Raw genomic sequence first — 26,557 nt, forward strand, 5'->3', positions numbered from 1 at the left:
TCCCCCCTAAATTGTCATGTAAGGACCGATCGTGTGCATGGATTGGAGAAAACTACCTGAGTCTGGGGGTAAAAACACCTGAAATGAATAGCTGGAACATTTCCCGAAGGTCACAGAAAGTCAGGAATGGTAGAGTTCTCTCACCAACCAGAGTGCAAAAACAAAAACAGACATAGGCATTGGATAGAGAACTCAAACCAAATAAACACTTATGTCCAGACAAAAACACGTATGCAAATTTAATGGTGTTTTTACTCATATTTGACAATATTTGGAAACAATCTAAGTGTCCTTCAGCTGGTTAGTGGATAAATGAAGTGTGGCTCATCCACACAATGGACCCAACGATTCAGCAGTGAAAAAGGAAGGAATTGTGGCTGAAGCCAGCGACATGGATGAGTCTCAAGTCCTTTATGCTAATTGAAAGAAGGCAGAATCAAAATGCTACATATGATATGATTCCATTTTCAAGACATTCTGGAACAGGCATACACTAGGGCTAGAAATCAGATCATTGGTGTCAGTGGTGGGAGGTGGGAGAATTATTGAGTACATAATGGCACAGAACAATGTGTTGGGCAGGAATAGAATTGTTTTATATCTTCATTTTTGTGATGGTTACACAATTGTGTATGTATGTCAGAACTCAGTGAACTGTACACTAAAATGGTTGAAGTTTACATTTAACCAATACTTTATCATAAAAAATGAAAAAAAATAGATAGTATTTGATGACTTGGAGCAACTGCCATAAGCTATCTTTAGTAAGAAGATAGGGACAATAGTTACAAGATAATATATTTCTTAAAAAACAAACAATCACAGAAACACATATAATTTTGAATATGTATGTATCTACTATATATATCTGTGTGTGACTATATGAACATAGATAAAAGTGGAACATAATTAACATGAGTTGCCTATTTCGATGGAAATTTAACAGAGTAGGAATAGGAAGGTAGAAACGAAGCAAAAAAGGCAGGAAGGAAATTCGAGGCTTAATTACACACATACACACAAAAACTACATAATATCAACATATCCAGCCTGGTCAACACGGTGAAACCTCTGGCTCTACTAAAAATACAAAAACAAAAAACCAGCTGGGCGTGGTGGCGTGCACCTGTAGTCCCAGCTACTTGGGAGGAAAAGGCAGGAGAATTGCTTGAACCTGGGAGGTGGAGTTTGCAGTGAGCATGGATCACACCACTGCACTCCAGCCTGAGCAACTAAGTGAGACTCTGTCTCAGCTAGTTAGATAGATAGATAGATAGATAGATAGATAGATAGATAGATAGATAGACAGATAGACAGATTTAAAAGCTGCAATCTATATGTTTAAGGCTGTAAGAACAAAATGAACTAGAACTCCACTTTCTTAGATATCGGAACTATTATGCTGCCTCTGACTCTACCAGAAATTTCCATTTCACTTTCCTTTCCCTTCCTGGTCCTTTTTCATTTTTTTTAATTCTCCTCCTCACTTGCAATTTAAAACCACTACTGATTCTCTTTAAGGTTTGATCATGGCAATCATGGGTAAAGAGATGTTGACTCCGTGATCCAGATATATATATATATTTTTTTTTAATTGGCCCTTTCTAAAATGAGAAAGACTGCGTTTTTGTCCCTCACACTCTGGGTGAGACCAGCTGCCCCTAGTTTTATCAGTCATATTGTTATCTTTCACTATTCTTCAACTCACTGGAAAAGAATGGGTCTTTCAACATCTAACACAGGGGCTCTATTAGAATCTTTTTAATGCAAATCATAGTTATGTAGTAATTATAAGATGGCAAAAGACTAAAGGTGAATTACAAACATATTTTCTAATTGTCTTATCTGGTGTTTTTCCTAGTCTTCTTATTAGAATGGACAACAAATATCTATTAATGTTTATGGAGCTCTTACTACATGGAAAAACCTTCACAGGTGTTATTTCATTTAATCCTCATGACAACTCCACAGGGAAGCTACTTTTCTTTTCTCTATTTTCTATCTAATAAAACTGAAGCACCCTAATATTTAGACATGGGTGCAGTGTCAACATCGTGTCGGAACCCTGGGCAGCCCGTGCTCTTCCCTAACTGGTTATGGTATGCTCACATCAGACCACAATGACACACTGCCCGCACAGCTTCCCTTTGAGAATCACTGCCTTGGCTTAGGCCTTCATCATCTCTCACTGATATTTCTTCAGCACATCCATGTTTTTTTGACTCCAGCCTTTAACCCTCTCCATTCTCCTCATCTCAGACAGAACAGCCCTTTAGAGCAAATTTGATTGGTCACATGCTTTAACATGACTACCTGGGTCACCATCATCCTGCAGACACATTTCCAATTCCTCAGCACTCTCTAGAGTCCCCTTCCTTCCTCTCCTGTTTCATCAGTTCTCTTCTCCCTGTCCAATCACACACGTCTTTCATCCCTAACTACTCCCATCTTTCTGCCCTCTTTGGGGATTCTTCCCTCCAATTAGGACATGATCCCTCCCACCTCTCTTTGGTTCCGTCTTCTCTCAGTAATTCCTTACTTCTGGCTTCCTGACTACTTTTCATTTCCCTTCAGTGCTCAGTTCAGGAGTCATCTCCTTCAACAAGGCATCTCGAATCCATCTGAATCACCTTCCATCCCTCTTAAAGCATCCTTCATAACCGATTGCAATTCCTTGCTTATCTACTTAAGCTACTAGACTGAGACCACCTCAAAGGCAGGGATCGTGGCATCCATCTTTGTGCATCCAGGTATCGTCTATGCTATGTATTTAATAATTGGCTTGAACAGAGAAAAAGAAGTAAAATATTATATGAGTTTAGAGAAAATGTGTTGTTAATACATACTTCCAATGATTTATAGTCCCCTTTCTATTTTAAACTTTAAACTTAACTTTGTCTGCTACAAAATGTTAAAGAAATGAGTCATGGCACAAAAGCAAAAATTAAGAACTTACCACACTGTTAAACAATTAACTAGGTTTATGTCTGTAGCCAACAGATGGATGGTTGAATTTTCCCACCCCATCCCCTAGCACCCTCACCCACTACCACCAACCCCAATTTCCAATGGCTGTAATTAAAAATATGATCAATACTTATTTTTGGTATAATTCTTTGGAAGTCTGAAAGAAGAAGCAAATAGGATAATGTTCAATGAGGTTGAAAGATGATCTATAGTACAAGTACAGTTGTGCTATTGTAAGGTTTGCCAGGTGTGGTGGCTCCCTCTTGTAATCCCAGCACTTTTGGGAGGCTGAGGTGAGAGGATTGCTTGAGGCCAGGAGTTTGAGATCAACCTGGGCAACGTGGCGAGACACTCTTTACTTAAAACATATACATTTAAAAAGTAAAGTTAACACGATGCTAACGTATATGGGGAATGACATCGGATGATAAATGTGAACAAAGCAAAAGAGAAAAGAGAACAAACCCTTTCTGTTTTATTGGAGTTTCACAGACACTTATTGGAATACCACAGGTAGTTATGGTTCCTCTATTTTAAGATGATATGTAAACACTGGAATGATGGTTAAAAATATATATGTGGAAGAATAAGACTGTTTATTATAAAGAAGCCCGAAGACTGATTAAATTGCATTCAAGTATTTGTAAATTTATTTCACAGATAGTGCTAAATCTCTGTTCTCAGTTCCCAGAAACAAGATTAGACTATTTTTCTTCCTGTTTTGAAAAAATTGGATTGCTCTAAAAAGAAGGCAAGCCTACTGTACTTGATTCTGGGCAACTTGAGAAAATGATCAGAAGACTTTTCCACCTCTTTATGCCTTTAACCCAACTTATAAAAATTGCAACAACAAACATGTTGGTGATTAAAACAATGCTCCTTTCAGGGAACTCAATTACCCGCCAATTATTAACTTGGTCAGGAGGTTTTAAAGCAAGACAAACCAGAGTTCCATGTATACAGTCTACAGAATAGAAATGAAAATACACAGTATCATCATTCCACAACATGCAAGAAAGAAAACTATTTTTTTTAAAGAGGAAAATGTCCTACCATGATTTATGTTTGCTGTGTGATCAGCTGCAGGAAAGTGGTGCTCTCCATTATTCAATCCTTTCATCAGCTTCCAGTGTGAATCTTCTGTGAGAAATGGCTCCCAACCGCAGAAACCCGACTCAAAGTCACAGGCGAGATGCTTTGCTGTTACACGTAGAAGAGAAAACAGGTGAGGAGAAATGAAGAGCATGCAGGCAAACACTGCTCTACGCTAGCTAATCATCTTAGGAGGCCTGCAAAATTATTCTGCTTGGTAGTGAATATTCTCTAATGATCGGAATAGCTTTCCTTTATCTAGTCACACACAATATCTCAGGTGCTGTGTGAGGCATGACCCTTCCACATGCTTCCATCTGTAAGTCTGGTACATTTCATTCTGGTTGGCCATCTCCATTTTATTTAATGATGCAAGGTGGAACTCCAAAGCTTTTCAGGGAGTAACTAATTTGCTTGCCCAGTATAAACCTGCTGAGATGGTAGTTTAAATGAAAAAAATCCACTGGGAAGGGGGAAGTTTAAATTAATTCTGGACACACAAATAACTTGAGGTCAGCATCTCAGTATGCATTTTATTATCCTATCCTAACACTTTCTCAAAAAAAAAAAATACCTAGCCATTTTGGAATTGCAGGTAAGTTAGATATTCGGAACTGAGCTGGTGTTATCTTTTGTCTTTTTATTTTATTTTTTTTTTTTAAGGCAGAGTCTCGCTCTGAGGCCCAGGCTGGAGTGCAGTGGTGCAATCTTGGCTCACTGCAAGCTCCACCTCCTGGGTTCACGCCATTCTCCTGCCTCAGCCTCCCGAGTAGCTGGGACTACAGGCGCCCACCACAACGCCCGGCTAATTTTTTATATTTTTAGTAGAGATGGGGTTTCACTGTGTTAGCAACAATGGTCTCGATCTCCTGACCTCGTGATCCACCCGCCTCAGCCTCCCAAAATGCTGGGATTACAGGCGTGAGCCACCACACCCAGCCCAACATTTTTTTTTACATGAAAGACATCTGGAGACAATATCACAGTAAAAATTAATGCATCATACAAGATCCTTGGTTTAAATTTCTTTCATTTGACTATTATACCAACGTCCCCTGTGAAGGTACACAATTCATATTAGCATTTAAAATTGTTTTTAAAGTCCTATAATTTAAAAAACCCCTATTTCATGGAATTTCCTGAACTATTTTGATTTGAAGATATATCTATCATGCCAACTTTTTTGGAACACAGTGAAGTAGATTCTATATATATATATTTTTTTCCTATATGAGTTATTGAAATTTTATATATAAATACAAATGTGTATTTTATTGTGGTAAAATATGCATGACATAAATGTAACATTTTAACAATTTTTAATGTAAGCTTCTATGGTATTAGGTACATTCCCATTGTTGTACAACCATTACCACCATCCATCTCCAGAACTTTTTCATTCCCAAACTGAATCTCCACCCCCATTAAGCAATACTTTCCATATCCCCTCCCCTCAAACCCTGGCAACCACCATTTTACTATCTGTCCCTATGAGTTTGCCTACTGTAGGTACTTCATATAACTGGGACCAAACAATACGTGTCCTTTTGTCTCTGGCTTATTTCAAGGTTCATCCATGTTGTAGCATGTGTCTGAAAATTAGATCTATTTCATGTATAAACTGTTCAGGGATCCAATGTGTATCTTTGGACATGTTTGGCATGTTGTATTTTAATTATTTTGATAGAGATTTTTAAAAACATATTGCATATATATGTATTAATTTTTTAAGCTTTATTGATGTATAAGTGACAAACAAAATTGTAACTAAGGTATGCAATGTAATGTTTTGATATACATATACATAGAGAAAAGATTACCACAGTAAAGCTAATTAGCATCATTTCATCATATAGTTACCTTTTGTGTGTGTGATCAGAACATTTCAGATCTACTCTCAGCAAATTTCAAGTGTAAAATACAGTGTTATTAACTATAGTCACCAGGCTGTACACTAGACTCCCAGAACTTATTTATCTTGTAAGTGAAAATTTGTATCTTTTGACCAACACCTCCCCATTTCGGCCAGGCCTCAGCCCTGGACAACTGCCATTCTACTCTCTGTTTCTACAAATTCAACTTTTTTAGGTTCCATGTATAAGTGAGATCGTGCTGTATTTGTCTTTCTCTGTCTGGGTTATTTCATTTTGCATAATCCCCTCCAGGCTCATCATTGTAACAAATAGCAAGTTTTTTCTTCATTATTGCTGAATAATATTTAATTGTGAACACATATACATTTTATACACACACACACACACACACACACAAACACACCCCACTTGTTTGATCCATTCTCAGAGACTTCAGTTGTTTTGGCTGGATATTTTGAATAATGCTGCAATGAACATGAGGGTGCAGATATATTTTAATCTTAACTGCCCTCATTTAATACAGGATTATGTTAATAAACATCAAAAATCTATTGTTTGGTTTTAGAGAAATTTTACTCAGAGTTCATCAGTTAAAGTAATATTTTAAGATCATGACAAAGCTTTCTCTTGCATATTTAACCACTACAGCATATGAGCAGACAAGAAAGAATTTCATTGTGCAGCTGGGAAAAATTCTGGATCATGAAAAGTAAAATATTTTATGAATCCTCCAGAAGTTAATCAGCTCTCTGTGAAATAAGAAAGAAAGTTATGTATGGGAAATGAATGGGGAATATTTCATTTAATGAGAATATATTAGATTCTAACAGGATTATATTATAAATATTGTGTTAATATACATTACAAATACACATTATAAATATTTTATTAATATTGATGCTCTTAAGGACTAGCAAAGTAAAGAGAGTTTTTGCTTCTACCCTGAGAGAACTCTGACTTGTTTGCCTTTAGTTTTTATCAATTTTTTTAGATGCCATCTGTTTCTTCCCCTAGCTGTCTTCCTTCCTGAAGCCTCTTTGGTACAGTGGTTCTCAAAGTTTCATATACAGACAAATCACCTGGGACCTTGTTCCATGTAGCTTTTGGTTCCGTAAGGCTGGGCCAGGGCCTGAGGTTCTGCATTTCCACTAAGTTCCCAGGTAATGCTGATGCTCTGGTCCATGGAGTCTGCTGTTGCAGCAAAACACACAGGCCATTTTTATTAACTGATTTTGAAAAGCCACCGGTTTGTAGGCTATGTTATGCCATATATTAAAATAATACCTAAAAGTAAGAGCAACTTGATAATGAGAGAAGACCTGAGTGAGTCTGCCTTTGGGGAAAAGCACACTGGCTGTGGAAAACCAACTGACAATCCTCACGAGTTCATATTTACTCATTCTCCAGAATTTGGTAAGTATTCCTGGTGTTATTCAAACTGCCTGCACAAGCTATATCCTCCTAGAGATTCATTCTAAAGTGCAATAAAAAAAATATATAAAGATATTTTTCTTGTGCTTCATGAACATGGAAGAATCGTTTATGAAAAAAACTTGATATTACAAATTCAAATTTGTAAAACACAAATGTTTTCATATGTGTAAAATGTTTCAATATGGTTTTAAATTTCAAAGGAAAGCCTCTTTTATTTTGTAAGAATATACATATGCACGTGTCTATATGCAAAAGTATATTAAATACTTTAGTGCAGCAAATAGTGTAAATTTATATCAATTCTAAAAATCCAAATCTATATAATTTCACAGCATAAATAATTGTATATATATTTACATGAAACACTCATTTTGGTATCAAAATACATGAATACACATATATACTGTATGCAATATGGCTACATTTTTATGACATATTCCCTATATCAAGTCAATCTCAATCATGCAAACATGACAGGTTTTCTTTGGACAAATGAGGTTACACTATTTAAAAACTTAAAAGACTAATAAGTAACACTGTTTTTGTTGAGAAACACAATTACCCATTCCTGCATTCACCCAAAGAAAATAGCAGAATATGGCATCAAGAGCTACTGAACTGGAAAAATGTCATATACATAATCAATGAAACTTCAATAAATGAGAAAATATGTCGAAAATCAAATGCTAAACAATTTTTTAAAGGTGAACATAAAGTATGATTTACTACAGGGAAAATAATGGAGGAGAAAAAGCTAAGCTTCCAAATATACAAGTGCCCAGGTGCAGTGGCTCATGCCTGTAATCCCAGCACTTTGGGAGGCTGAGGCCGGTGGATCACCTGAGATCAGGAGTTCAAGACCAGCCTGGCCAACATGATGAAACCTGTCACTACTAAAAATACAAAAATTATCTGGGTGTGGTGGCACATGCTTGTAATCCCAGCTACTCTGGAGGCCGAGACAGGAGAATCACTTGAACCCGGGAAGTGGAGGTTGTAGTGAGCCGAGATCATGCCATTGCACTACAGCCTGGGTGACAGAGCAAGACTCTGTCTCAAAAAAAAAAAATTATATACGTGGAAAGAAAGGAAATATATTTTCCTTCAGTTATCGACATTAAGAATTATAGAAACTGTTAGAAAGAAATATTTCCCCAACAGAAATGAAGCAAATTGTCTGTAAAAAATTTAAATAAAACATAGAAAGAAACTTCACATACATTGGAGTAAATAAATTGCTCTTACATCGCTTGTTTTGAACAAAAGAAGAGAGCAGCCCAAAAGCTCCGTTGAGCTCACACTGGTTAGCCGATTACTTGGTTTAAAGCTAGGAGTCTGAAGTATTAACTGGATTGCTGTTGATGAACATGGCAGAAGGGGATTTTAGCCTTACTTTCTCATCTCCTCTCTCCTGTGTCCCTCCGCATTGCTCTTAATAAAATCCAAGCTTCCCAAGAGAAACCAATTATACAGAGCTTTTCACTTAAAAGGTGGCATTTATCTTATTACAATATTTTCACCTCTGCTCAAAAAAACATCTCACTAAAATAAGACACTTCAGTAAAATAAACGTCAAATTTTTAATATGTTTTAAAAACCACCTGTTTGTGATACAGAAATTGGATTCATATCCTTGGAATTCATGTTTTCTAAAGAGACACAGGGATCTCAGTTGCTAAGTTACCTCATATGAGAATCATCCTGTGGATTGTAAATTAAATTATATTTTTGTTGAACTATGACTATGCTTGAATAGCAATGGGATCTCTTGTCATCACTTCTATCAAAGACTCTTCAGAAAAGGCCTGAAAGAAAGGTGTTGGGGCACTTTGGCCCTCCCAAACGCCAGTCATGGCTGAAGTGATTTCTTTTTTTTTTTTTTTTTTTTTTCAGACGGAGTCTCACACTGTCGCCTGGGCTGGAGTGCAATGGTGTGATCTCAGCTCACGGCAATCTCCACCTCCCATGTTCAGGCAGTTCTCCTACCTCAGCCTCCCAAGTAGCTGTGATTACAGCTGCCCACCACCACGCCTGGCTAATTTTTTGTATTTTTAGTAGAGACGGGGGTTTCACTATGTTGGCCAGGCTGGTCTTGAACTCCTGACCTCGTGATCTGCCTGCCTCGGCCTCCCAGAGTGCTGCGATTACAGATGTGAGCCATTGCACCCGGTTGGCTGAAGTGTTTTCTAGGCAAGTAAGAGGAGAGCGGCCCTTCCTCCAAGGCAGCCATGATGGCTGAAGTGATTTCTACAATCATGGTAGCTGCCCTGGAGGAAGGGCCACCCTCCTCCTACTCATCCCTCCCAGCTACAGCTTCCAAGATGATTGACTAGAGAGGAAAAAAGCATACACAATAAAAGTTAGCAACCCATACTATATGCCTCCAAGGCAAAGGTACAAAAAGTTTCCTTCTACCACCCATCTTCTCTTTAATCAAAGTACACACATTCGCACACCCAGCCAACAATAATCACAACTATTCATTTGTAGAATAAATTGAGAGATGTTGCAGACTTTGCAACAAGCACCAAAACATTAAGTTAAAATAGAGATCCCTGAAGGCATAGTACTAATAGTTTCAGAGCCATAATGCATATTTATCACATTTCATACATATGACTTACCTTTGCCTTGATAGAAACAAAGACTGTTTTAAATCCAACTAACAGTCTTGAATTAGAGCATGTTAACTAGTAAGCCATTCACTCACTTACAGCAAGTTGCTGGGTCTTCATCACTCTCATCGGAGCAGTCCTGCCGAGAGTCACAGACAGATTCTTTGGCGATGCACTGGCCACTAGTGCAAGGGAATTCATCTTCAGAGCAAAGCTTTCTGGATTGGGTCTGTCCACAGGCATAGACCCAGAGGTGATCAAGGGCAATAAAACTTCTCTGGCTCTAAAGAGTCCCTTCAAAAATAATCTTTAGGAAGAAAAAGATTAATTTATGAGTTTGCAATCTCCTTAATAAGACAAAAAACTAAAGAAGGTTGATAAAGACAAAGTAGTTATTGAGAAAAAGTGTTTAAATCAACCAAGGCAATATATAACAAAGTTCCTGTTTGATAAGCTCAACCCATGCTCATACGACTGATGTAACAAACCTGCACGTTGTGCACATGTGCCCTAAAACTTAAAGTATTAAAAAAAAAAAACTGATGGAAACATTTGCTCCACTAAAGGCTCAGAGAAACCTCCCAGGATCAGGCAAAACACAAGCATCCCACTTAACTATCAAAAATGTCCCTGACTGCAAACTTGTTACTTGGTCATCATCTTTACAGCTCTCTTTCTTTCATTTTCAAGGAAAATAAGAAGTATTGTCATTACTTATAGAACAAGAGCTGTAACTGCATCTGACTTATTTTTTAACTAGTGAAATTAGTATTTGAATACATGAAGAAAAATATCAGGCAAACGGAAACAGACACAATATAGGAATAAAAAAATGTAAGGGAATAAACATAAAACTCTATTCAACTTACATAAAAGAGTAACTTCTTTAATGAGAAAAGAAGTGTCAATTAAAGTAAATAAATTTTGTTGTCACCAATTGAATTGCTAGCTTTTCTGGAGATAAGCAATATTAGCAAATGAAACAACCGCAAATTGCTGGTCAAGTGTAAGATAATGTCAAAGTATTAGCATTCCTTGAGTTTCTACCAAGAGCAATTATTACTTAACACCAAAAGTGCAGAAGTATAAATAGCTGACTGTATCACAGATAACTAATTATTTGCTGTCCAGAACATTAGCCATGAGCTACAGAGGACTATTTCAATTCAAATTAATGAAAATAAAATAAAATTTAGTTCCCTCAGTCATGGTAGCCAAATTTCAATTGTTCAATAGCCTCATGTGATGAGTGGCTACCATACTGGACATCAGATATAAAGCATTTCCATTAGGCAGAAAGTTCTATTAAACAGCACTAAATGTGGTTAAAATTCCAGCCAGATACTAAGAATTAAAATTGACTTCCTTCAGTTTCATCCAGCTTAAAGTTTCTGAATAGATTTTCTTTTCAAAACACGAGGGATAGGTCAGGTGCGGTGACTCACACCTGTAATCCCAGCACTTTGTGAGGCCAAGGAGGTGGATCACTTGAGGTCAGGAATTCGAGACCAGCCTGGCCAATATGATAAAACCCATCTCTACTAAAAATACAAAAAATTAGCTGGGCATGGTGGCACATGCCTGTAGTCCCAGCTGCTTGGGAGGCTAACGCGAGAGAATTGCTTGAGACCAGGAGGTGGAAGCTGCAGTGAGACAAAATCCCAGCACTGCACTCCAGCCTGGGTGACAGAGCAAGACTCCATTTCAAACAAACAAAATACGAGGGATATATATTTGTTTGTTCATTAATAATTACTTAAGGTCAGATTTTCAGTTTGCAAATATGTCTAATAATTTGGTTTAGAAAATAATATTAAATTTAAATCATATCCAACAATAAGAAAACTTTGTATGCTGCTACATGCTTTTCCCATAATGAATATCATACATGTAAAAATTATTAATGTATAGCTGTATATTTTCATAGCAGCAAGAGATCAGAAATGCAGAAATGATATCAATTTGAGGTTCAAAAATTGATGGTTTTAAACTTAGATCTCAAAGGCCTATAATTATTGAACAGCTAATTACATTACATATCCACTTGAGAACCTGGAATAACTCTCAAATTCATTTTCTTTACATTTTACTTTGTTTTATCTTTGAGTTAAAACAAAATTTAATCTTCAGTTTATAAAAAAAGAAACTTGTTTAGTACCTGAGAAGTTATAAAAACAGATATCAGCCTATGAAAATTAAATAGTGTCAAAATGTTAACTCAATAGGCTGTGATAGGATGTATAAATGGAATATCACTATAAAGAAATGAAATTGGCTTCATAACCCACACATATAATCAGTATCATCATTTTATACTCACACTCCAGCATAAATAAACTTACGCATTCCGTATATCATGTTGGTGCAAAAATAATTGAGGTTTTGGCCATTAAAAGCAATGGCAAAAGCCACAATGGCAAAAGCTGCAATTACATTTGCACCAACCTAATACAACACAAAATATCAATTTAATTTTTTAAGAGACAGCATTCCTATTGAGCCTATGTATGTTTCATATGTTTCTTGGTGTACATAGAGCTTTCCATGTGTTATAAAGATATGAATTTTTGAATTCAAAACATTTGCCTATACTCTACTAAGTTTCAATACCAGTTTACTATTTACCTACTTCATAATGCAATTTGTTTCCCTGGGGCAAAGCATGGTGCTGGGGAGCAAGAAAGGAAGGCTGTGGAGAATGAGGAAGCTGTGAACAAGAGTGGATACACTCTATTTCCCCCGCCATGGGAAATTTGGTCTCAGAAGGAAAAGGTACAATTTAAAAAGTAAGCAATCACTCTCCCCAAATATACAAGCACGCATCCCTAACTTAAATGCTAATTTAACTTTAGCAGTGCATGATCAATTTATTGCTGCAAAGCTAAAACTTAAACCATGATAAAAAAAATACTTTTTTTTTCTTTCATACCTTAAATGTCTTCAGATCTTCTGGTATTAACACATCTGCTTTCACCCATTGGCTGTGAGTTGATATGTTGTATGTCCAAAATATTTCTTCTTCCTTTGATTTGAAGAGAAAGACATCACTCATTACCCATATTCTAATCTTCACATTTACATACATGCTCTTTTAATTACATTGTAGTAGGTATTACCTTACCTGTATGATATAAAGTACTAGGAAATCTAAAGTCTTGGTAGTCAAATTGAAAAAGCTGAATATCATTAAAAAATAAGGAAATGAAGCATGTTTATGTAGTAAAGCTGCTTTTTGTAGATAAACAGTATTAGGATGGAACAAAAATTTGGATGAAATCTTTTAAAAAAACAGTACTGCGTTTCAAAAATAAAATTCTAAATAACAGTTAATAAGATCAGCAATTTAAATGTTGATCACAATAACATTATTACATTTTGTAATATTGCCATGATACTAGAAAAGAAAAAGATTACAGGCAAACAATATAAAGGTTAAAAATGTTGTCAGATGCATTTTCTGCACAATTTCAATTTATACTAAATATTTTTTCCTGTGGAAACATTTGGTCCAAGTTCCAAACAATACAGTTACATTCTGAAAATTATATTCTTAATTTGGTCATTCTATCAAAGGCCTATTTACATCTTTTAGAGAAATCTATGTTATGTACCTGTACAATGATCATTTTTCAGATTGCAAAATCTATGTAAAATTGTTACTACATGCTATGAGTGTAGTAACAAGCCTTTACTGCATTCAAAACATGTATTGAATGTAAGAAGCTCAATAAAAGTCTATGGTGAAACTCCATCTCTACTAAAAATACAAAAATTAGCCAGGCGTGGTGGTGGGTGCCTGTAATCCCAGCTACTCAGGAGGCTGAGGCAGGAGAATAACTTGAACCTGGGAGGCGCAGGTTGCAGTGAGCCAAGATGCCACCACTACATTCCAGCCTGGGCGACAGAGCATGAATCCGTCTCAAAAAAACTAAATAAAATAAAAAAGTCTATAAGGTACTCAAAATTTTGTCTACGGCATGTATGGCATTGGTCTTTATGATTTATGTTGATGCTTTTATGCTCTGAAATCTTATTTTTATTTACATTTTATTAGACATTCAAATTCACATTTCTTCCCAAAAATAGACCAAATTGTTCATAATGTTTACATATAGAATGCATGAATTTTTAGGTAACAATATGGTAAAAATGTGAAGATTGACATAATTATGTCTCAGGTTGAGCTCTGAGCCTGGCTCTGTCCCACTTTCTAGCATGAGATAGAAAACGGCCCTGAAAGGCAACATCTTGTTTTAATCCAAATGATAAGTGATATCAATATTTGTGTCCTCACTCAGCCTCACATATTTTATGCATGCCCAAGATTTTCTAAAAATGAATCTACTTTCAACTTAGTCCTGCACCCTCAGATGCCTACTCCAAATTTCCAAGACCTAAATATTTCAGAAGATAGTCTAAATCCATTACAATTTGCTTCATTACTTATTCATATCAACTGTGAAGATTTCCACAAGACAATGAAGCACATGGGGTGGACATATTTTCGGCTGATAGCTTTCATGGCGGATCGGGATGAACTGGAGTTATAAAAAGTTGAGACAAGCAACTAATTTTTCTTCTGCTTATTTCTTACACAACTTCAGTTATTTAGCATCAAAACACTTACACCCTACACAGATGCTTTTAGTGACACCTCTTGGCAAATTGCATTCACCACTTTCCCCCGTTTTCATTTTATGAAAATAATTTAGAGCTATTGTGCTCTTCTTTCACAGTGACTAATTGATTCCCCTCTGCTCCCCCTGAAGATGGGTGCACTTACATTTTTGAAAAGTGAGCAGTGTTCTTTCCAAACTTAAATAGTTTTTCATAAACCAAGTTCATAGTACACAGTGAATGAGATCTATATTTTTCTATACATTTTCCAGTCTGATGGCACTAGCAATGTTTTGTAAAAAGAATTTGTTCTTAGTGAAATCAGGTTTCATTTTATTTCTGTTCTTACTCTTCCACTTTCTAGTTACTTTTCACAGGTGTTAATGTAAAAAAGAAATCTCCAACTCAGCAAGGCTTTTCAAGTGATGTTCTACTTTTATCTTAAAATCAGTAAATAATTTTTTAAAAAATATATCTTTGCTCCGCCGGTCCAGGATCAATAATGCCGATTTACCTTTCAAGAAAAATATTTAACATATTTATTAACACTCTATCTCTTAGAGATGCCAGTCTATGCTTTTCTCTTCCAGTGAAGAAATCAAGGGTACCAAAGTCAATGTTGTTGAGTTTCACTACTTTTGATCGCATCTAGGAATAAGACCATGTAATTTGGTAAAGAATTACAAGTAAATTTGGTCGTAAAGAAAAATTACATGTAAATTTCTTGGTAAATAATTACATGGAAACCCTACACAGAACAAAAGTAGTCTGTTGCTATGAGTATTATTTTATAGATCATGGACGCAGATCTAACCCAAGAATGGTTAGATGGTACAAACTAGAATTGCTACACACTTGAGCTGATTCTAAAGAGTGAACTCTTTATTTAACAACTTGCCTTCACCTGAGTTTTTCACTTCTCAAGTTCTAATGTCCTCTGGAAATAAAGAAAACAACCTTCAGCATTCTTGATAGATATTTCTTGGCTTACCTCCTCACATTTATAGAGTAATAGATGTTCGCAACATACAACAGCATTCTGTTCATGGAAAGATGTAAATCATCATTTTCATCAAGAGCTACTTTTTTAAATGATAGGTTTGTTTGGAGTCATTTTAAGTGTGTGATAAAACATTGTCTTGGGACTTAAATGTACTTTGATGCAGATTTTGCATCAGTGAGTAACATATGTATAGAGGATAGCAAATAGTGTCAGAAAAGACAGGACACCTCACAGGATACTAACAAATCAAACATCAGTCAACAATCTCTAAGATGTACATTCATTTGGTTCTGGTTAATACACTAGATCATTTCCCTATGATTAACTTCTTTTCTTATAATATGAGAGACAGAATCTTGATAACTGTATTACTGATTAATAGAGTTAATGATGTGTGGTATCTAACGTCATTTTTATATGATGTAACACTTGAAGCCAATTTGTTTTCATTCTTTTCTTGTATGGTTCTAAAGCCACCAGAAGAATGGCATGGCTCATTTTCAGTAATTCCAATCTATATACATTCATAATTACATACATACTAAATACACACATTCATAATTACATAATACATATACACATTCATAATTACATACACAGTACATACTCACACTCATAATTAAATACACAATTCCATTCTACATGCATTGAAACTTTTAAAATACATCACTCATTTTCAGAGCAGATTAAAATAATCCTCAGGATTAGACCATATTATAATACAAATTTCCACTTAAATTTAGGCTAAAAATTCATTCAATTTTCATGAAATAATTAATTATCTGTCATCTGAAAAGCATTACCATAGGCCCACATATATAATTTAACCATTTTAACTATAATTTAAACTCATCGAAATTATTCAAGAATTTCTCTACTATGCCTTTATTGAAGAAGGAGTTGGAAATTATAGAATGTTGTAGATTGCATGGAGGCTTGCTGGGATTGGTTCAAACAGCACAGGTGACAGCAACTGAAATATTGAGGCATGAATGGTGGAACATACATGGATACAGTTAAATTTTTTCTCTCTTCCTTTTTGGTAAAATTGATCCCACGTATCTGGACAGTTTGTAATGCTGCAGGAAGGATAGGGAGATGTTGTCCCCTTTTCTTCCTCCACCCACACCTTACCAAATGGAGTGAAATATATTAAATAGATTGCAGGGCAGTGACTACAAAGTACTATTGCAAAAAACACAAAAACATAACAAGTTCCAGAATGCCAGGAAAATTATATCTCATTCAATTAAAAAAGAATTTATATACATATGTATATTACTTTATATATCTATATGTGTGTATATGGATGTGTAGGGAGATATATATATATATATAATCACATCCACATATCTACAGATATGTGATATATATATGACATCCATATTTATCTATCTATATATTTATATCTATATTGATGTGTAGAGATATATATCTATAGATATCTCACATACATATAGATGTAATTATGTGAATCATATAAATCTGGATACATAAAATAATAAATATATTATTTGTTATATATTATATTACATATAATTATACATTATATATTATTTATTATGAATATATTTATTCATCTCCAGTTTCTGGCAGATAGTTCCCAAAAACCTGCTAATTTCCTAATCAGTAGGGATGTTAATAGAATCTTATGGGACTCATCACCAGAAAGATCAAGCTATGATTAGAAGCTTGGAACTTTCAGCCCCACCTCTTTGGGGAAGAAGAGAGGGGCTGGAGACTGAGCTAATAAATGATCATACCTATGTGACAAATCCTCTATACAAATTCCTGAAGTACAGGTTTCAGAGAGCTTCTAGATTGCTGAACGCATTTTGGTTCCTAGAGGGTGCACACCCGGGAATGCATGGAAGAGAAGCACCACCCCTCTTCCCACATACTTTGCCCTATTCATCTCTTCCATATGGTTGTTCATCTACATTTTTAATAATAAATGGGTAACATGAGTAAAGTGTTTTCCTGAATTCTGTGAGCCATCCTAGCAAATTATCAAACCTAAGAAGGGGGTCATGGGAACTCCAATTTATAGCTGGTAGGTAAGAGGCACAATAGGAAGCTTGTGATTGACATCTGAAGTAGGGGTAGTCTTGTGGGCCTGAGACCTCAACCTGTGGAATCTGTACTATCTTCACGTAGCAGTGTCAGAATTGAGGCAAATCAAAGGACACTCAGTTGGTGTCCACTAGAGAACTGAATTGCTGTGTTGGAAAAAAAACATGCATCTGGTGTCAGAAGTGAGATATTGGGAGTGCTGAGTGCGTAAGAGTAGAAAAAGCAGGGTGTTTTCCTATACTACGGAATCAGCTGTCAGTTTGTTTTTATCTGTTATACTAATTGGAGTACTCACCCAGCTTTACACTTTAGAACTCATTGAGCATATTAGACAAGGAGAGAGAAGAAGAATGGACTCACTCTACCCAGTGTGCCATTGTTCAATATTTAATCAATAATTACCAGTCTTAAAAATTATGTCTACTGCTACCCAAACAAGTAAGTTTTAACCATTATATTTATAGTTCTAATGATATATAGTTGTAATGTCCAAAACAGATCACATCAGAGCTTCAATACAGAGCTCACAATACAGAATCTCAGCTATCCCATTTTTATTAGATCTATAGTTTCTTTAATATACTTCCATGAATTTTGAAAACTTTATGAAATAATATTGGGCAAGTTATCACATTAACTTTTGTACATGAGAGTGTCCCCTATCCTAGTTTCTTAATCATTCTTTTTAAAAGTATACCAAATAAAGTCAAGTTAAAGAATAAAAGCCTATGCGCAACTGAGAAATCGAAACACAAGTTGCCAAGAGTTAGAAACTTCATTGATTCAATGAATTTGAAATAAATGCAACTTTCTCCTTACCTTATTATTATACAGTCTTACTCTCAGGACACTGCTTTCCATTGCATAATAGAATTGAAGATGACAGCTCTTGCCCAGGCAATAACACACACAGAGCTATTTAGGTAAGCCCTGCTGTCTAAATGGTTAAGAGTGAAAGCATGCTTAGCGCCTACCCATACATAATAAGCTGAAAGATAAAAGAAAAAAGAAGCAATTTAGGAAAACATTAGCTTCTTTCTGTCTGACTAAAACTATCACATTTCTGAAGTTTTCAAAACCAGACTTAAAACACAAATATTTTACTTAAAAGGATAGAGTGTTTTCAAATGATTACATCAACTACAAATAACAGGTTTTCATTTTTATATATCATTTCCAATATGTAGAGAAATCTCCTAATTTCTATAATCAAAATTTGATAACACCCTTTTGTAAAAATTCAAGATTCCTGTAAAAGAAACCTACATATACAAATTGCTATACCACCAAATTATTGTCATTTTCTTTTAAATATCACAATTCAATCCTTTTTTAATCAAGAATTTCTCTTCATCCTTCCCAGAATTCTTGCCCCTCTGGATGATTTTTTGATTTACTTTTTGTAGAAAATCCTTTATAGTTTTAGGAAATACAACTTAAAATGTCTTCTTTCTTACCAAGCCACATAGAGGTATGAGATATCTACAGTCCTTTTAAACGTCACCTATGGATTTTGTTTTACATAAAGATATTGTATATAAATTTTTCCCATCTGATATTTAAAACCAGTTGGAGCTGTTCTTGAACTTAATAACAATGACAACACAGATTTATAAAGAGATTTCTATAATTTTACAACTTCATTTTCAAAAATAAAGTCTGAAATGCTTCTTCATGCTACTGAAACTGCTGCACGTCTCTGACATTTATTTAAAAAGAAGTCTCTAAGGAAACCCAAATACAACAAGAAAGACAAAAACAAGAACATGAGACCAAATTTTAGCCTCACATATTTACAGCTACAGCAAATACTAAGCATAATATGATCCTTAACTGGATAAACGTAATGTAAAACTTACACTATTTACATTAATGTCTTTTGCACAGTAAATCATGTCTGACTTTCAACAAAAAATTACAAGGCACCTGCAAGGCAAAAAGCAGTTTGAAAAGAGTAATTCTAAAAAGTAAAGTCTATTAATCTTATTAAAAATAGTCTGTACACTATTCACAATAGCAAAGACATGGAATCAACCCAAATGCCCATCAATGATAGACTGGATAAAGGAAATGTGGTACATATACACCATGGAATACTATGCATCTATAAAAAGGAATGAGATCATGTCCTTTGCAGGAGCATGGATGGGGCTGGAAGCCATTATCCTGAGCAAACCAATGCTGGAACAGAAAGCCAAGCACCACATGTTCTCACTTATATGTGGGAGCTGAACAACTTGAACACAGACACAGGGAAGGAGAACAACACACACTGGGGCCTGTTGAGGGGTGAGGGGAGGGATATCATTGGGATAAATAGCTAATGCAGGCTGGTCTTAATACCTAGGTAATGGGTTGACAGGTACAGCCAACCACCACAGCACATGTTTACTTATGTAACAAACCTGCACATCCTGCACACATAGCCTGGAACTTAAATAAAATAAATAACCATAATAATAATATTACTGCTACCCCCAAAAAATAAAAAAATAAAAAATAATAATCTGCACAGTAAAATATATAAATATAATGCTAAAGACAGCAAAAACGAATTACATTTATAAATTGTACAAAAAAGAAATTAAATTTCATGCAATTCTAATACATTCTATTAAAAACATATTAAGATACACTAGGAAATAAATAAGAAAATATTAGCAAGTATATACTTAAAACAAAAATAAATTAAGACTTTAAATTAAATGCCCAATAGGCAGAATATAACCTAGACTGGCCATAGTGTCAAAGAGAAAATTCATGTACCAGAAGCCCTGAAATGTAACTCAAAATAGAGTAAATTATATAGAAAATAAAAAGGAGGAGTCAGGTTATGGAGTGTGAACATTAGTTGTGTTTCATAGAAACTCAAGATGAAAAGATTAGAGGGAGTAAGAGAGAATTACTTGAATAGAATAACATAATTTCTGCAAGTGATGATATATGTGCATTCTGAGCATTAAAAATTAAACATATACTCATTCCTGCACTCATCATACTGAAATTTTCAAATAACAAAGATAAAGAAACATTTTTAAAATCTGCATTAAACTAAAAACCATTACATGCACTCAGACTTCTCCGTCACTACAGCACATATCAGGAGCTAAAGAGGGAAAATCACCCTGTACTTAGAAATTAAAAAAAAAATTCTAAAATTGTATGACCAGATAAATTATTATTTTGAAGTGAGAACAATTTTAAAACATTTTAAGTTTACAGGTACTATGGGAGCTCATCGCCACAGATCTTTTCTAAATAAAAGAAAAATTGATTAAAGAGTCAACCTTTGCAAGGGGATAAGGGAACCAAGAAGGAAAGCATAAAATCTAAAAAACAATGGTGAGTAAGAAAAATAATGAAATATATAAACTTACTAATTACAAGTATCATAACAAGATATTGACTTTAAAACTCTTTAAAATGTTCAACTGTAACTCAGGACCAAAAAATAATTAAATGATAGTTTGGTCTTTCTCATGTTCAAGAAGGCAGAAATACTAGAGCACTTTAGGTTTTGTTAAAGAAATTTCATATAAAGAATATACCCTAAAAATTAAGAATAGTCATAACAATAAGATATACAAATTAAAGCTTCCAGATCAGTGAAAAAAAATAAAAATAAAAATGTAACAATACTCACCCCTCCAAGAAAAGGAAGAAAGAAAAAAAAGCAAAAAGAATAAAAGTAAACAGAAAATACAAATTAATATGTTAGCAAGAGGAAGAAACTCATTGACAACAGAGCAGTGTTGAAAGAAAGAGAGAAAGAAAGAAAGAAGGAGGGAAGGAAGCATGGATGGAAAGAAGGAATGAAGGAAGGAAGGAAGGAAGGAAGGAAAGAAAGAAAGAAAAAGAAAGAAAGAAAGAAAGAAAGAAAAAGAAAGAAAGAGAGAGAGAAAGAAAGAGCTGGCTGACTTGGCTGGGCATGATGGCTCACACCTGTAATCTCAGCACTTCAGGAGGCTAAGGTGGGTGGATCACTTGAGGTCAGGAGTTTGATACCAGCCTGGCCAACATGGTGAATTCCTGTCTCTACTAAAAATTCAAAAATTAGCCAGGCATGGTAGCACGTGCCTGTAGTCCCAGCTACTTGGGAGGCTGAGACAGGAGAATCACTTGAACCCAGGAGGCGGGGGTTGCAGTGAGCCGAGATCTCACCACTGCATTCCAGCCTGGGTGACAGAGTGAGACTCTGTCTCAAAAAAGAAAAAAAAAAGCCTTTTAATACTTTTTGTTCACACGATAATAAATCCTGAAGGAAATAATAAAACTTAAAAAATATTGTTAACCTAGTATAATTCTTGTTTTACACTGTTGGAAGCATAATTGTTATTTTCACCTTCAGCTCCTATGGCAGAATGTATTTTCAATAAAATATACTCAGTATATTCACCAAGGCCTCTTATGTAATGTCTTATAACTAGTCACCATAAAGCAGAATTCTGAAAGTAATACATAAAAGATATTATTTTTTTTTCTACCTTCATCATCACCTCCTTGATCCTGCTGAGGTGTGGATTCGAATGCAGGGATCTCTCTCGCTTTTGTGCGCATCCAGGAAATTTGGCCAGCAGATGCTTCTGACATCCACTCACACATGTCAAATTCAAACCCACAGGCCTGACACACTAAACGGGAGAAAAAGATCTTGGTGGACTATTAGTCTGCTAGAGTGGCTGCTTAACCAAGTTATGTGTTGTAATCAACCAAAAGGCTTATATACACACATACACATCAGCACACACTAATTTATATCTGGAAGTTGGGATTCAATAAGCCTTAGAGTGTACCAGCAACTCCATTTTGCAAAAATTTCTCAGTTGATCCACATGTACAATATCCTCTCAAATGTGACCCATTGCCATAAAAAAAGGAGATTCCTAGTTTTTGTTGTATGTGTCACCACTTCAGTCACAATATGTTTTAATTTTTTTAAGAGACAGGGTCTTGTCCTGCCACCCAGGCCAAATGCAGTGTTGCAATCATAGCCCACTGTAGCCTCAAACTCCTGGGCTCAAGCAATCTTCCAGCCTCAGCCTCCCAAGTAGCTAGGACCACAGGTGCATGCCACCATGCTCAGGTAATTCTTTTTTTTTTTTTTTTTTTTTTTTTTTTGGTAGAGATGACATCTTGCTATATTGCCCAGGCTAATTTTGAGCTCTTGGCCTCAAGCAATCCTCTCATCCCGGCCTCCCAAAGTGCTGGGATTACAGGCATGAGCCACCATACACCCAGTCAACAATTTTTTAAATGGCTTTATATTTTACCTTACCTACTTTATGGGATTAGATTAGTTAGTTTAAATTATTTACTATTCATAATCACACTGAAATTTTATAGAAGAAACATTGCATATCATTCCACAATGGCTTTAGCTTGTTTCACAAAATGACATCGCCTTAAATTGATGTATTTAGTATAAACCACCACAGCCTCCCAATAACACTCCAGCTAAAACTAGGACATTAATGTCAACAAAGGTTGGCGTGTGCACTTTCCTGTGAGTGGTCTCTGAGTCTCACATATTGCATATATACCAGAAAAGTGAATATCTCAATTTAACACTTACATCTCAACTCTTCATCTGTAGCATCAAATCTGCAGAGATCTGTATCAGGATGACATAGCTCCCGCTCAGCATTCAATGCTTCTTGACACAGTAAAATTCCATCTGTTAAATTTAAAGATTGGCAAGAAGTGAAATGCAGGTGCAACTGGAAAGACTCAAGTATTTTGCTTTAATGTTAATATTCATTCTACAAAGCACTCTGTAACCAATTTCTCTTTATGGTATCATCACCCTTTAGGTAACCCTATCTCTCTCTCTCTCTCTCTCTCTCTCACACACACACACACACACACACACACACACCACTCAAATAGAGACAGAGAAAAACAGAACAAAACAACTATGCCAATGTTTCAGAATTTTAATCATATCTCCATAATGACAGGCAAGCCCCAAAGCCAATCCTTCATAGGAGTAAAAAAATTGCCCTAATGTTGGAACTCAGAGTCTACTATTTGAAGGACAGTTGTACATGTGTCCAATACAAGATATGGTGCCCCTTAAACGTGGAAGGTGGATCTTCCCTGGAACTGCTTTCTCTGGAGCCTTCCCAAATTGTGCCTGTTGGCCGGCCATGGTGGCTCACACCTGTAATCCCAGGCATGGGCTGGCCTTTGGGAGGCCAAGGAGGGTGGATCACCTGAGGTCAGGAGTTCAAGATGAGCCTGGCCAACATGGTGAAACCCCGTCTCTATTAAAAATACAAAAATTATCTGGGCGTGGTGGCATGCATCCATAATCCCAGCTACTAGGGAGGCTGAGGCAGGAGAATTGCTTGAACCCAGGAGGTGGAGGTTGCAGTGAGCAAAGGTCACACCACTTCACTCCACCCTGGGTGACAGAGCGAGACTCCATCTCAAAAAAAAAAAAAAATTGTGCCTGTGTTTTTGTTTTCTTTTCCCCAAGCCCCCCAATATAAGACTTGAAGGTAGACTAGGAGTCCTTTCTGCCCATACCACTTGCAGACAATTCTCCCTCTGACCTTCCTAAATACCCAAGCTTTGACTCTCATGTCAAATGGCACCCCTCACTGTTCCAGCTTGTTACAATCACCTACAGACACTGTAGGTGAGCCCTGAGGATGCCCTGCCCCTCAACCCCTGAAGATTCTAGCTCTGAGCTCACTGTCATTCTCTGTCATGTAAATATTCACTTTTATTTGCTTCTCAGTTTCTTGATCTCTTCTTATTGATGACTTTGAAGGAGAACTTTGATGAAAAACAACCTTTGCCACCACTCTTCAAAAGAAGTATTACCATTACTAATGATGATAACGTTTCCTTGTCTTCATTTCAAGTGGTCCACTCACCAACCATCATCCCTATCTGTCCAGCTCACTTCTTTTCATATCTCTACTCTAACAATATTTCAGCTGCGCCAGCTTCTACAAGCCCAGGATCCTAAATTATTTTCAGTTATTTCCCTCACCTATCTTGTCTTCATTTCCTTTATTAGAGATGTCAGACAAGCAATCACTCCCTGGCCATGCTCATACTTCTCCATACTCTCATGGCAAAAACTCTAGAAAATAAATCCCTTCACTTACTCTAGCCTGTATCTGTGCAGCTGAATGAGTGAAGAAATCATGCAGATTTCACTTTGTCCACAATCATGCAGACTGAAATGACTTCGTATTCATGACTACTCACTCCATTGGCATCAGGGTGACCCTCATTCTTTCCTTTTCCGCATTCCTAGACAACTATTCAAAGCTTTCTATTCCCTCTTTTAACTTCCAGCTCTTCCTTCCCTATTGTCATTCTCAGCTCACCACCTTGCTTCACATTTCATTGGGAAAATGAGAGAAATCAGAAGAAAATTTTACAAGTCGCATCATCAATCTCACTGGCCAGCTGTCCACACGCTTTGCCCCCTGTAGGAGCAGGCCAACTCTCCATGCCCTTCTCTGGATGACGTCTTCCATTTAGACAGAAATTTCATCTCTGCTCGGCTATTTAAGGAATCATGCTGCCAATTTCCTCTCCTCTCATTTACAACGATGTGTTCTCTTTCTCTACAAGATCATTTCCTTCAGGACCTAAATGGCCAAAACTTCATCCATCTTAGAAAAACATTCTCCTGATCCGACAACCTTCTCCAACTAACTTCTCAAAGTTCTGCCTATTCTCACACTGACTCAAACACCAGTTCTTTCCCCTCCTATTCTCTCTTGAATCTATGTCAATAACAGTTTTTTTAATTGAGATAAACTTCACAAAACATATCATTAACCATTTCCATTTTATCTATTTTAAAGTGTACAAGTAGGCTGGGCACAGTGGCTCACAACTGTAATCCCAGCACTTGGGAGGCCGAGGCAGGTGGATCACTTGAGTTCAGGAGTTCGAGACCAGCCTGGCCAACATAGTGAAACCCCATCTCTACTAAAAATACAAAAATTAGCAAGGCATGGTGGCACACGCGTGTAATCCCAGCTAGGAAATCTGAGGCAGGAGAATTGCTTGAACCCAGGAGGCGGAGGTTGCAGTGAGCCGAGATCGCACCACTGCACTTTAGCCTGGGCAACAGAGTGAGAGTCCAACTCAAAAAAAAAAAAAAAAAAAAGGCCGGGCACAGTGGTTCATGCCTGTAATCCCAGCATTTTGGGAGGCTGAGGCAGATGGATCACCTGAGGTCAGGAGTTCAAGATCAGCCTGGCCAACATGGCGAAACTCCGTCTCTACTAAAAATACAAAAATTAGCCAGGTGTGGTGTTGCATGCCTGTAGTCCCATCTACTCAGGAGGCTGAGACAGGAGAATCAATTGAACCCGGGAGGCAGGGCTGCAGTGAACTGAGATCGTGCCACTGCACTCCAGCTTGGGCAACAAGAGCGAAACTCTGCTTCAACAACTACAACAAAAAAGTGTACAAGTCAGTGGCTTTTATTAAATTTGAAATGTTGTGCAATCATCAAACTACCTAATTCCAAGACATTTTCATCACTTGTACCCATCAGTCACTTCACCATTCTCTCTTCTCCCCCCTACCCTGGCAGCCACTACATCTGCTTTCTATCTCTATGGATTTGCCGACTCTGCTATTTCACATAAATGGAATCATGCAGGCTGTAGCCTTTGTGCTTGCTTCCTTTCACTCAGCAAAATGTTTTTGAGGTTCATCCATGTTGTAGCATGGATCAGTATTTTATTCCTTATTTGTTTGTTTTTTCATCACCTTTACCACTCCCCTGAAACTGCATATATCAAGATTGACCTCTATATTGCTAAATCTCATATTTAATTTTTTTCATCAACATATTTGACATATCAGTAATATTGGACAGAGCTGATCCCTCCCTTTTTCTTGAA

General features: G+C 36.3%; 1 protein-coding gene across 1 annotated transcript in view; it reads right to left on the reverse strand.

Annotated features, from left to right (window-relative positions):
* The window catches only part of LOC129144193 (MAM and LDL-receptor class A domain-containing protein 1-like), a 42,155-nt gene extending 23,517 nt beyond the window's left edge, over positions 1 to 18,638 (reverse strand). Inside the window, exons 1-5 of the mRNA XM_054685559.2 lie at positions 18,495 to 18,638; positions 12,912 to 13,004; positions 10,082 to 10,289; positions 7,013 to 7,124; positions 4,021 to 4,167 (exon numbers count right to left, since the gene is read on the reverse strand). Of these exons, the coding sequence (XP_054541534.1) occupies positions 4,021 to 4,167; positions 7,013 to 7,124; positions 10,082 to 10,225 (403 nt within the window). The 5' untranslated portion in view covers positions 10,226 to 10,289; positions 12,912 to 13,004; positions 18,495 to 18,638. The remainder of the gene's footprint in view (positions 1 to 4,020; positions 4,168 to 7,012; positions 7,125 to 10,081; positions 10,290 to 12,911; positions 13,005 to 18,494) is intronic.
* Between the last annotated feature and the right edge of the window lie 7,919 nt (positions 18,639 to 26,557).

This window comes from Pan troglodytes, chromosome 5 (assembly GCF_028858775.2).
Source record: "Pan troglodytes isolate AG18354 chromosome 5, NHGRI_mPanTro3-v2.0_pri, whole genome shotgun sequence".
Taxonomy (NCBI): Eukaryota; Metazoa; Chordata; class Mammalia; order Primates; family Hominidae; genus Pan; species Pan troglodytes.